Source organism: Pleurodeles waltl, chromosome 4_2 (genome assembly GCF_031143425.1).
Source record: "Pleurodeles waltl isolate 20211129_DDA chromosome 4_2, aPleWal1.hap1.20221129, whole genome shotgun sequence".
Classification (NCBI taxonomy): domain Eukaryota; kingdom Metazoa; phylum Chordata; class Amphibia; order Caudata; family Salamandridae; genus Pleurodeles; species Pleurodeles waltl.
The window spans coordinates 810,742,340-810,755,937 of NC_090443.1; the positions used below are offsets into that span (position 1 = coordinate 810,742,340).

At 40.2% G+C, this 13,598-nt stretch overlaps 1 protein-coding gene across 3 annotated transcripts in view; it reads right to left on the minus strand.

Moving 5' to 3' along the window:
- The window catches only part of SGIP1 (SH3GL interacting endocytic adaptor 1), a 933,552-nt gene that overhangs the window by 183,039 nt on the left and 736,915 nt on the right, over positions 1-13,598 (minus strand). The window contains exons 16-17 of one of the 3 annotated variants that reach the window (XM_069232486.1): positions 9,150-9,206; positions 8,295-8,354 (exon numbers count right to left, since the gene is read on the minus strand). The exons of 1 other annotated variant lie outside the window; for it this stretch is intronic. In XM_069232486.1, the coding sequence (XP_069088587.1) occupies positions 8,295-8,354; positions 9,150-9,206 (117 nt within the window). The remainder of the gene's footprint in view (positions 1-8,294; positions 8,355-9,149; positions 9,207-13,598) is intronic. One more of the 3 variants, XM_069232484.1, reaches the window with a different exon arrangement.

Sequence of the window (13,598 nt, forward strand, 5' to 3'; positions counted from 1 at the left end):
TGTGAATCTGCAGCGGAACATGCAACGAACAGATGTACACTTGTTAAGTGACATTTTCAGTTCGATGTCATGTGTAGCTGCAGATACACATGCTATGTATAGACTACAAAGCAGTTCTGCCTCCCATAAGCGGTGGTCAGCCTGTAAGAGTCGAAGTTGTTAGAAATAGGGTTCTTAGTACAGCCTGTCCTACTGTGGCCTGTAGTGTTGCTAACACATCTACACAGTAATGCTTGGTAAATGTATGGGGTGTTGACCAAGTGGCTGCTTTAAAGATTTCTGTCATTGGTATATTTCCTAAAAATGCAATTGTTGCTCCTTTTTTCCTGGTGGAATGAACTTTTGGTGTTACCAATAGATGCCTTTTAGCTTTTAGGTAGCATGTTTGGATGCATTTTACTGTCCATCTAGCTAGTCCTTGTTTTGAGATAGGATTACCAGTATGTGGTTTCTGGAACGTTTGGTTTTCCTGAATGATTTAGTTCTATCAATGTAATACATTATAGCTCTTTTAATATCCAATGTATGCAGCACTCTTTCTGCTACAGAGTTTGGCTGTGGGAAGAAAACTGGGAGTTCCACTGTCTGATTGATATGAAACAGTGATATCACCTTTGGTAGAAATTTTGGGTTTGTCCGAAGTACCACTTTATGTTTGTGTACTTGTATGAAGGGTTGTTCAATAGTGAAAGCTTGGATTTCACTAACTCTCCTTAATGAAGTAATTGCAACTAGGAATGCAAATTTCCATGTTAATCTTCCATATTCCATGTTGAATCTGACATGAATGCATAGGTTCAAATGGTAGACCCATGAGTCCTGTGAGTACAATATTTAGATTCCACAAAGGCACTGGGGGTGTTATTGGTGGTATGATGCTTTTTAGTCCTTCCATGAAGGCTTTGATAACTGTGACTCTAAATAGAGAGGTGTGTTATATAGTTTGGAAATACGCTGAAATAGCAGTGAGATGTATTTTGATGGATGAGAAGGCTAAATTTGCTTTTTGCAGATGAAGCAAGTAACCTACAATGTCTTGTATTGATGCTGAAAGAGGGGCAATCTGTTTAGATTGACAGTAAAACACAAACCTTTTCCATTTGTTCGCATAACACTGCCTGGTAGTGGGTTTTCTAGCTTGTTTAATTACTCCCATACACTCTATTGGAAGATGTAGATATCCAAACTCTAAGACTTCAGGAGCCAAACCGCTAGATTGAGTATTGCTGGATCTGGATGCCTAATTTGTTGTTTGTTTTGTGTTAACAGATCTGGTCTGTTGGGGAGTTTGATGTGTGGTACTACTGACAGATCTAACAGTGTTGTGTACCAGGGTTGACGTGCCCACGTTGGCACTATAAGTATGAGTTTGAGTTTGTTCTGACTCAGTTTGTTGACTAGAAATGGAATGAGCGGAAGAGAGGGAAAAGAATAAGCAAATATCCCTGACCAGTTGATCCATAGAGCATTGCCTTTGCAATGTGGGAACCTGGATGCGAAGTTTGGGCAGTTTTCGCTGGTGGCGATCTGTCTGGCGTTCCCCAGTGATGAAAGTTTGTCTGAAGCACTTGGGGATGAATTTCCCACTTGTGTGTTTGTTGATGATCTCGCCTGAGAACATCTGCCAATTGGTTGTGTATCCCTGGAATGTATTGTGCTACCAAGTGAATGTTGTTGTGTACTGTCCAATGCCAAATCTTTTGTGCTAGAAGGGACAGTTGCGATGAGTGGGTCCCTCCTTGTTTGTTTAGGTAATACATTGTAGTCATGTTGTCTGTTTTGATCAGAATGTGTTTGTGAACGAGAAGAGGTTGAAAGGCTCTGAGTGCTACGAATACGGCTAGCAATTCTAGGTGATTTATGTGAAGTTGTTTGTGTTCGGTGTCCCATTGTCCTTGAATTTTGTGATTGTTGAGGTGTGCTCCACATCCAATCACTGATGCATCTGTTCTAAGTGTGGTTTGAGGCACAGGGTCATGAAATGGCTGCGCTTTGTTTAAATTTGTGGAATTCCACCACTGAAGTGATATGTGTGTTTTGCGGTCTATCAACACTAGATCTTGAAGTTGACCGTGTGCCTGTGACCATTGTTTTGCAAGGCACTGTTGTAAGGGCCGCCTGTTTAATATTGCATTTGGGACAATAAAGATGCATGATGCCATCATGCCCAACAGTTTCATTACAAATTTGACTGTGTACTGTCGGTTTGACAGAATTTGAGCTAATACATTGTGGAATGGTTAGAGCCTTTGTGGGCTTGGAAGTGCTGTTTGCGTATTTAGTGTGGCACCTAAATACTGTTGAATTTGCGTAGGTTACAAGTGGGATTTTTGGTAGTTTATAGAGAACCCTAGAGTTTGTAGGGTTTGTATTACATAATGTGTGTGGTTTTGACACTGTGTATGACTGTTGGATTTTATAAGTCAATTGTCCAGATATGGAAAGACATGGATGTGTTGCCTTCTTACGTAGGCTGCAACTACCACAAGGCATTTTGTAAATACTGTGGGAGCTGTTATCCCGAAAGGTAACACTTTGAACTGGTAATGTTTTCCCTGTATTACAAACCTGAGATATTTTCTGTGCGCTGGATAGATGGGTATGTGAAAATACGCATCCTTGAGGTCTAATGTTGCCATGAAATCTTGATGTGTAGCAGTGAGACTACATCCTTTAGTGTTACCATGTGAAAGTGTTCTGATAGGATGTAAAAACAGAGTTCTGAGATCTAGTATTGGCCTCAAGGTTCCATCTTTTTTGGGAATAAGGAAGTACAAGGAGTAAACCCCTGTTCCTATTCGAATTTGTGGTACAAGCTCTATGGCTTGTTTGAGTAATAGTAACTGTACTTTTTCTTGCAACATGGAGATGTGTTGGGAGGAGAGTTTATGTGGTTTTGGAGGTGTACCTGGGGGAATTTGTGCCAATTCTATGCAGTAACCATTGCGGATAATAGACAATACCCAGTTGTCTGTTGTAATGGGTTACCAATTTTTGTGGAAAGTTTACAGTATTCCTCCCACAGGTGAAGTGTGATGAGGGAAGAGGTGGAGAGAGTCACTGTTTTGGCTGTGAGGCTTGTTCTGCTGGCTGATATTTTCCCCTACCTCTGGGGAATTGGCCTTTATAAATTCCTCGAAACCCACCTCGTTGGTGTTGAGGCTGGTAAGATGATATGGATTGTGAAGTGGATACCTCAGGTGTTTGTGCTCTAAAACCACCCCTGTATTGAGGTGTCCGAAATGAACCTCTGTATTGTGTAGTATACAGAGCTCCCATGGCTTTAGCGGTTTCTGAGTCTTTCTTCATCTTTTCAATGGCCGTATCAACTTCAGGGCCAAAAAGCTGTTTCTCATTGAATGACAAAGGACAGCCTGCTGAGTTTCAGGCTTAAACCCTGACGACCAAGGCCATGCGTGTCTCTGAATAGTAACAGCAGTATTGATTGTCCTAGCTGCTGTGTCTGCTGAGTCTAGGGCTGATCTAATCTGGTTGTTAGTAATAGCCTGCCCTTCCTCAACTATTTGCTGTGCCCTCTTTTGTTGGTCTTTGGGGAGATGCTGGATAATATATTTCAACTCGTTCCAGTTGGCCCTATCATACCTAGCCAGTAGTACTTGGGAGTTGGCTATTCTCCATTGATTGGCTGCTTGCGATGCTACTCTTTTGCCTGTAGCATCGAATTTTCTGCTCTACTTGTCTGGTGGTGGTGCATCATCAGATGACTGAGAGTTGGCCCTTTTCCTTGCTGCACTCACAGCTACTGAATCAGGAGGCAGTTGTTGTGTAATAAATGCTGGGTCAGAGGGAGGTGGTTTATATTTTTTCTCCAATCTGGGAGTGATGATCCTGGCCTTGACTGGCTCTTGAAATATTTGATGTGCATGCTTTAACATGCCTGGAAGCATGGAAAGGGACTGGTGAGTAGTGAGAGTGAAGCATAATGTATTAAAGAGAAAATCATCCTCAAAAGGCTCGGTGTGCATGGAGACATTGTGGTATGATGCCGCCCTAGCCAGAACTCGAGTGTATCCAGTGCTACCTTCTGGTGGTGATGGTTTGGAAGGATAGCAGTATGGGCTGTTATCCGGAATGGGATCTGGATCATAGAGAGCCCATGGATCAACATTGTCCTGTTGTGAATCCACAGAATGTACAGGAGACTGTGCAGGTGTAGGAGTAGTAGGTGGAGGGACAAGCAGGTGAGGAGAATGAGGAGACTGTTGAGGTAAAAATTGTGGAGGTGGAGATTTTTGCTTGGGCGTTGGCACTTTAGCTGGTGGCTGATCAGTGTCCAATTGTCCTTGAAAGGCTAGCTTCCTCTTAGTCTTCAGAGGAGGTGCAGTTGTAATCTTGCCAGTGTCTTTATGAATTTGAATTCCGGCCTGCCTTTCATCAATGTCCTCCATTTGTGTGTGTTGCTCCGAAAATCTATGGCGTTCATTAAGTTGTTTTGAAAGTCCAGGCTCCTCTGTGTAGCTGGGTCTTTTCGGCTCCAAAGGCCGTTTTCTCGGGATCGAAAGGCCAGGAGTGGATGTTGGACTCGACTCCGAAAGTGATTTTTGAGGCTTCGACTCAATGGGTTGGTGTTTGCCTGTTTCGGAGCCAGTGCTTCGGCTCGAGTCCGAAGGTTTCGGTGGCGTGGCCTTTCTCGGTGCCAAAGTTGTTGCTTGATTACCGGAGGTCTTTTCGCGGGTCGAGCAATGGCCTTCTGGCAGTGGCGTTCCCGAGGCCTTATTTTGGGGCTTGGATTGGACAGGGGCAGGCGTACTCACGTGCTGTCCTGCCGTGGCCGGTCTGTCCTCCTTGGACTCCTGCTCAGAATCGGACCCTCAGACGGAGACTGCAGTGTGCATAATCTCCTCTTCCTCCACGTCGAGACGTTCGGTGCTTCTCGACACCATTTCCAACCTTCGGGCTCTTCTGTCTCGTAGAGTCTTCTTCGAGTGGAAGGATCTGCAGGCCTCACAAGTATCCTCTCGATGGTCTGGAGATAGACAAAGATTACAGACAAGATGTTGGTCTGTATATGGGAATTTGGCGTGGCACCGAGGACAGAAGTGAAATGGGGTCCGGTCCATGAGGCTTCCACGAGGTCGGCCCGACCAGGCCCGAGTTGGGTGGGGGTGCCCCGAAGGCCGAGTAAAGAAGTTGGATCTGACGGTACCGAAGTGTTGATGAGAGATGATACGCGATCGAAACAATACCGACGATTTAGAGAATTTTTAGAACTTTTCCGACTCAAACTACCGGATCGAAAAGAAACACATCCAAACCCGATGACGGAAAGAAAACAATCTAATATGGAGTCGATGCCCATGCGCAATGGAGCCGAAGAGGAGGAGTCACTAGATCCTGTGACTCGAAAACACTTCTTCAAAGAAAAACAACTTGTAACACTCCAAGCCCAACACTAGATGGCAAGACTATGCATAGCATGTGTATCTGCAGCTACACATGCCAGCGAACATATATATATATATATATATATATATATATATATACACACACACACTAAACTGAACTTTGCACTTGTATAGCGCACTCCTCAACCATTAGGGTCTCAAGGCGCTGTACACGCATACCGCTGTGGAACCCCTCCTGACTTTTCCCTCTGAGGCGCCCACTCCTGGGCGACCCCTGGGGTAAAACCAGGCGTCCAAGCGCTGTCAGGGCCGTTGTGGAGATTAACTAAGCTATTGCCCAGAGTTACAGAGTGGGACCCATTAATTAGATTAGGCACTGAGGTGAGAATTATATGGTCCAAGGGAATTGAGCCCAAGACCCGCCGAGACAGGAACTGAACCCTGGTCTAGGGCCAGATCTCTGCATCAGGGTCTGCCGCTCTAACCATTGTGCCCCACTTTATATATATAATAATCTGCAGTTCCTCTTAAGTCATTTAGAAGTGCTTGAAATGACAAATCACAAACCAGAGGGAGTTTGACTTCATGCTATCAATTTTCATAAATACTCTAGTCCCTCTAATAACTTGTGCCTACTTTCTGTAGGAAAAGAAATATACCAAAACTTGTTTATAGTGAGAAGTAAACATGCAAATTAAAATAAATGTCTTTTGCGTGATGGAAACAGTTGGTGACACCCTACTATCTAAGGTATTAGCTGGCAGTGAGACGTACAAGTGTCTAATAAGTTATTTTATTGGGGAGCTATGTTTTTTGGCCTATGTATTTATGTTGAAGAACAAAATGCAGTCACAAAATAAAAGCATCAAACGGCTAGAGTGGGCTAGTCCATTCATCTATATTTTGTGCTGTGGTGAGTAGGAACATCATTTGAGTGGCATCTGAACAGACCAATGGTAAAAGTGTTTACTGAAAGCCCATTTAAATGTTTTTTTTGTGCATGAGATATTTTGTTTTTTTAAACACGAGTCTGGGAGAGTAGGCCTTAATGCAGCACATTAAACATGACTGACAAAAGCACATTTCAACAGTCTTTCACAGTACTTATCACCTTTAATTTTACTTGTCTGTTGACATTTCATAAAAAGTGAAAAAATACTATACTATAGCCTCAGAATCCACCGTAGCGGGCACTATCGACCGTTAAAGGCCTGAGCCGAAGGTGAGGGCCTTTAACAGGAGAGAGGGCATTTAATGGGCGGTAGAGCCCACTACGGCAGGTTCTAAGGCTATTAGAACATTCTGCCACAGGGGCACAGGGGCACAGAATGTTCTATTAAATAAAACAAATTCCTCACAAAGGATTAAAATCCCCTCGTGCTCGGTGAGGCTTTGTTCACAGCTGTTGCTTTGAACAAAGAGAACATTGGAATGTTGGCTCCGGGCTTTTATTGGCCAGTAAAAGCCCAGAGCACTCCATTGTCTGCAATGGAGATCCGAACATTCCAATGTTCTAATTTAAAATAGAAACTAATTATGGTGGTTACATACACAGAACTAAACATGGCAACAAAAATGTAATCCCCAATATATTTTGTTCTTACTTTCCTAGAACTATTTTCTGTTTTTATTATTGGCATAATCACCAGATTACCAAAATAAATGTTATTCCCACTAGGCTAAGCTTTCTGAAATTTTTTCATTGACTCATTCATTCACTTAAGTTTTTAGGGAAAAATATTAGAAGGCAAGTGAATCAAAGGGCACATTATAGGCGTACATCCTTCCCCTTTAAATATACCTACTCAAGCAACCATCACAAGTGTGAAAAGAGACACACAAATCTCTGTAAATGCTGAGACTTCACGTTCTTCATGGAGTCAAAAGAAAAGACTATTCTAAGTACAATTGCTTACAAGAACATTACTCAGAATCCAATGGGTAGGCATTCTGCAAAACATGGTAGTATTTATAACTACTGCTCTACACGCCAAACTCAATCTAAATACCCCTCATAAACACTGTAATAAATTCAGCAACACTCTTTACTGACAATGCAGGAACCGAAAGTACTACCATTCAGTCTAGCACATGAATAGACTAAATTGGTGTCTGTCTCTCTTTAACGGCTAGTACTGGTGGTAAAAGGATTGATTCCAAGTAGTATACAATTTTGAGGGGTATAGAATAACTAGCGTCCTTGGATCTTAGAAAGTGTGAGAGGTTAGATTTTGGGGGCTTTCTCTTCAAAGATATGTTTTTAAGGTTTATTTTTTTCTGCTAACAGCAATTAGTACAGAACTTCAATTCTAAGTGAACATAATTAAAGTATTATGAGACAGGTAATGTTTTATGATTGATTCTCAACCAGCTGCTCGTTTTGAGAGATTTTAGGAACAAGCTCATGAAACAGTTGTGTCATGATGAGACTACACGTCTCGGGTAAAACCAAACATATCAGTTGTTGGAAATGCAACATTTAAATACATTTAAACATAGGCAACAATAAAAAACATCTGCACTTAGTGGTATAGATGTAAATATACACATACAGCTATATTTACATATTTAGACATGCAGACACAAATAAATGAACATTAAAGCCATCTCACGTGTGAATTGGGTTTAAATTAAATCCTGGCTGACAGAAAGGTGTTTGAAATCCTGGAAACGTTTTATAAAACACAATGGATTTCATAAGAGCACTATCAGAAATAGCACTTTTTTACTGCAGAAGGCTGATTTTTAGCAAACTTGATAAAGCCAAACGTATGCACTTTGAATCAAAAGGATTCCTAAATCTTGGTACCTAAGTAGCCACAGGATTAGTAAGGGATGGGTTATCTGAAGGAAAGACAAAGAAGCACAATTGTCTGGTTGGAGAGTATCAGGGACAGAGTATACTCTGGTATGCTATGTACTACTTACCTTCAAAAGTCAAATAAAACTTTCCTCTGTCAAACCAAACGAGGGAAGGCTGTTCATTCTCTGTGTGGCCAGGAGTTGAAGCGGGATGGGAAAGGTTAAGGAGAGGGAGAAAGAAGGACACAGTGTCAGACACAGAGCAGCTATATGACTGTAGTAGAGGGTAAGGAAAGGCACGGCAAGCTATTAAGGAGTGGGTATAAGGGTTGGGATATCTACGTCTGCTCTTGGTGCACACCACAGAAAGCAGAAGCCAGGTACAGGGAGCACAGGAGGAGATGGGTGGATGTTTAAGAAAAAAAACAACTTCTCTATTCATTCTGTGGATTGTGCTAAATATGGTTAGCAACACTGGATTTAGTAGGCGATGTCTTGAAATATAATCGGTCAAAGCATTCAAAATAGATCATGTGCAGAATTCGCACTCGACAGCAGGTAGAAAGCAATATTAATTACCTCTGTTAACTCAGTAATATGCATTTTTTCACATCGTAACTTTACAATGACCGTAAACCACATGCTTAAAAAATGTAACAAGAAAAATTGCAGGTGTACCTTTGCGTAGCATTTATCAAGAAACATGCACTATTGAAACAGTGAGAAATATGCAACGGTGCTAGTGTCATTCGTTTGCTTCACACCCTTAAATATACGTTTTAGCTTGAGAAACTGTCATGCAATCTGCTGCTTTGCTGTGCAATACGTGCTCCACTATTCAGAAAAACGCATGCAAATGCTTTTTGACGCACTGAATATATGGAGAATATTGCCTCAGATTGCATTTAAAATATAAGACGACAGGGGAAAGACTTGGATCAGTATTCCAAATTTCTTGAAACCTGTAGGCTGGTACAGTACCTGCAGGGGTTTCACAACGCCTTTCAAACGTGGGCAGTTTGTCAATAAACTCATCTTCTGACATTGTGAACAAAATAATGTAAAGAACAAAAGAATGAAAGAAAATGCACAAATTAACAAATTAAAGTAAAAGGGAGCAAACGGCCAACAAAAAAAAAAAACAAAAAAAAAACATGAGACTAGACTCTAGATTGCACAATTTAACTAAAACAAATACATGCATACACACCACAAATACCAGGCAATAAATAATATTATAACACAAATGTGAACCGGGTTGTGAGAACTCTGCAGCTTATTTCCATTCCTATTTTATATGTCGCAGAACCGCCGAGTGACAGTTTACTTTCTAATGCCGCCTTCTCTTCTGCAAACAAAGTGCATGACTAATATATTCCGAAGAATGTGCTCGAACAAGCAACTATTAATGCACAAATATTTCCGGATATTTTGCCTACTGGTTGACACATTTGCAGGAGCCCAACCTAACTGCAAAGAAAAGTGATCGTTGGTTAACATGTGTGATCAGATTTCACAACTAAGAGTTTATCTTACAATGCACGAAATAAAATAGTTAAGTCAACAGTTTCAAATTTGACGTGCCAATGCATGCAAACTGCATGAGTCCATGCTTGTGCTTTCTGTGTTACCCCAATAAAGCCAAACATATTGCCTGTGCCAATGCTTGTTTTAGTCCTTGACTTGCACCCAATGACGGACTAAAACATTAACAAAAAAGCGTGTAGTAGTGTGAAAATTAAAGAGGACTGCTTTCTGTAAACAACGCATGTACGTGATAACGACTAATGTGTGATGCTTTAGTGTACTTTTTAGATGCGAAATATTCACTCATGGATTTTAATAAAAGCACACATTGAGAGCCGGAATAATACATCAGTCAATAGCATGAGTTGAGGGAAAATACTTCTCTGTAATCAGCGAAAACCCTCTCAAAGTACATTTCAAAGCATTGGTAACAATTAGAGACCCCCCAAAAAGCTCTCATTTTATTTTAAATAAAATTCATATCCATAGCAATCTAGTATTAAAAGAGAACATTAGTATACATGCTTCAAAATTGTAGGAACCTGAATGCCACTGTCTTAGAGCAGGCCTGTTTAACTGGGCATTGCTATTTCATAGCATCTCATACATAGATGACATAACCTTGTTCAAAGGCGATAGAAGGAAGTGTGCTCGCAAAGCAAGAAAACAATACTGCAACTGTGTTTAATTTACGCTGGATAGTCAAAATGACTTATCTTTCACTATAACACTGGCTGAGACCTAAAAGTATTAATTTCATTACGAAAAAACTCCACACCACCCTTAACTTTCCTGAATCCTATCTTCTGGGATTTATTACAATTCTGTAAAAACATCTATGTTTTAAAAAAACATCGCTGGCTGTTAAGATGTAGCTGAGATATAGCTGATTATATAATCAGTATTTTTAGTCTCTTTACAATCGGTCTATTTTATCAAAAACATTGTCATGATTTTAAAGTGTAATTTTAACTCTAATGCAGACAAGAAATGTGAGAATAGCCTCTAAAAGAGCTGATGAAAAGACAAGGGATAAACTGCTCTCTTCTGCAACTGCGTTTAAAGAGAGAAAATATGTACTAACCATAAGGTTTATTATTACATTTTAAACAGAGATTCATATAATAGAAGATCGATTTTGGGGATACATTGAAACTATTTTGTGACTGGCAATGGCTTAGGCAAAAAATCATCTATCACTCCCACGAAGGTGGCATAATTAAAAGACAAACGGGTGCATAGCTACTTTGGGAAAAATAATGAATACAAATGTTTATCTTGGACACAACCGTGTTGCCAGATATTTTTGGGACATAGTTAAATTCATTAAGAAACGTTACAATATTTTGGCATTGACACGGCTGTAAAATCGATCAGAGGGGGCAGGACTAAGAAAATCACCAAGTAGACTGTAATCAGGATACATTTTATAACTGAATTGCAAATATCCATGGCTAAAGTACAGAAGGCTGACTGAATCAAATACTGAATTATTTGATGATACTAAAATGTGAGCAGACTCTAATGAGAAATTTGTTTGAATTCAGGATAATGCAGGATCCCCCAGATTATGAAGAACATGAATTAATTTAATAGGCACTCATGATAAATTTGCGTTGTATACTGGCATTTGGTGTTCATATGAATCAGATGGATATTTTGCTCTAAAATGATGCGAATAATAAGTTTACTAAGGACGCGACTAGTATTTGGAGTTTTACCTCCAGAAAGCTTCAATGTGATTCCTTCTGTAAACTGCATTGTATACATGTAAAGGGTACATGAAAAAAACAGCAGTTGCGCTTACTCTGTCATCACAGTTGACCAGAGTGAAGGAAGAACTGAAATCCTGATATGGAACCAAAATTAATTTAAATCAATATAACATGATGATTTGTGAAATATATAGGAAGGTCTGAATTATAAATAATATCCGGTATTTAGAAACGTGATGTCTGAATCTGAATTTAGAAGTTTCTTTTACTTTTTCCAATCTGTTTTTCAATTTATTTTTATTGGTGCAACTTGAAAAAAGCTGCAAGTCAGAGCTGAAAATCATCAGAAGTTCATAGGACGAATTTGTGGAAGTTTGAGGAGTGCGTGTGTCATCAGTCCAGGAGGACTATTGCTGACTTGAAAGCAGAATCTTGAAACTGCTTATGTGCTTCATTTGGTAGGAGGACCACATCAAGCAAGAGGATATTATGTTAACTTGTATTACATTGTATTGTACATCAGTTTTATAGAACACTCAGTCACTGTTTGGTCTTATGACATTGAGGGAGGAGAGTAGATGGGCAGCCATCTTAGTTCAGAAAAGTTTATCGTTTTCTTGTGAACTCTAGGTGAAAGACAGATCACCTGAAGGATACAGGAAGTGTATTGCAAGTTTTGGCAGCCTGATATAAAATTAATTACCTCCCATTTTCATTTTACAAATTAGTGCTAACTGGAATAGGAGGAATTTTTCCACACAGAAGAGAATGGGTTAGCTGGTATACATGGAAACGCAGAGATAGACAAGGGAAGTCAAATAAAAAAAAAAATAAAAAAAATGTGTGGGCTCTCCAGAGGGTTATAAACGGAATTATGCAATTGGCCCTCAACCCATGAATTTAGGGGAGCAGAATGGACACTATGGAAACGCAAGCTAGAACTAGTTTCATGGTTTGATTTTAGGCATAAGCCTTAACAGTTTTCTCATCTGAACACAGCAAGCAGTGGAAACAGCTGACAATGGGGGGGGGGCCCATATTGCGCTTATTAACAAGTTTGATCCCCATGCTTTGAACTACAACAGAAGCTAAAGGAAGTGATCCAAGCTCAGCATAAGACATATTATAGCTGATGGTTGTTTCTGTATCACTAAAACCCGGAAATGTTCAATCACCCAGATTTAATGGTCTACTTCGCACTGATGAGGACTTTGTGAGATGTCTCCAATGGGTCGTTTTACTGAAATAAAAGCTAGTAGTTGTCTTCATATGAGTAGAAGAACAATCCAACAGGGAAAATTACTGTGGCTAAGACTTAAATACAGATACTAAAAACAATATAGAGATAACACAAAACCCTGAGGGACACCGCAAGTGACCATAGATGTTTTGCCTTGATACTGAACACTGGTAAATTAAAATTAAAATCACCTAGTAGGGTAAAGAATTTGTGCTTTGTTAAATCTTCCAGCGTGGGTTAAAGATTGGAAATCAAAATGGGGTCACAATCAAGTGGACTACATATGTAGAAAAAGGAAACCGGTGTTGCACTAAGGTTGTGGAGGGATAAAGAAAGAAATTCTCCTCCATATAAATGACAGTGGGTAGGCTTACTGGGCATTAAACCGTTGCTTATCATAGTAGCAACCCACTCTACCACACTTCTTATCTAGGCGACTGGTGTAGCATTTAATATGGTTGTGTGGGATCAGTATTTGAGCAAAACGTCCATCCGATTATGAATTTCAATTGCATATTTAAGGAGAGAGTTGTCAGTTATTACCACCATATTTATTTGTGTTCAGAAACATAGTGGACGAACATCTATCACTCTCTTTTTAGAGACTCACTGCTTTTCAAGAAGTATTGTTCTGATGTTCTGCATAGTGTCAAAAAATGAACTGCAATACATTTTAAGTTATGGAATCTAATACCAAAATGGTAGAGTGCCAGGTCCTGCACTTTGCCCTGTTAGCGTGGTATACATGTGGTCGGCACATGACCAACCCTTTGGTACTACACCACATCTGGAGTCTTGGAGAAGGGTAGAGTTCCTCCAAGATGGGAGGAGAAGCGCCCGGAACATTGCACAGAAAGCTCTACTTTTAAGTATGGTAGTGGTGGAGCTTAAAAAAATATAGTTTATGTTAAAAAATGTATCAAGACCTTAATTTGTTTGCAGAAACAT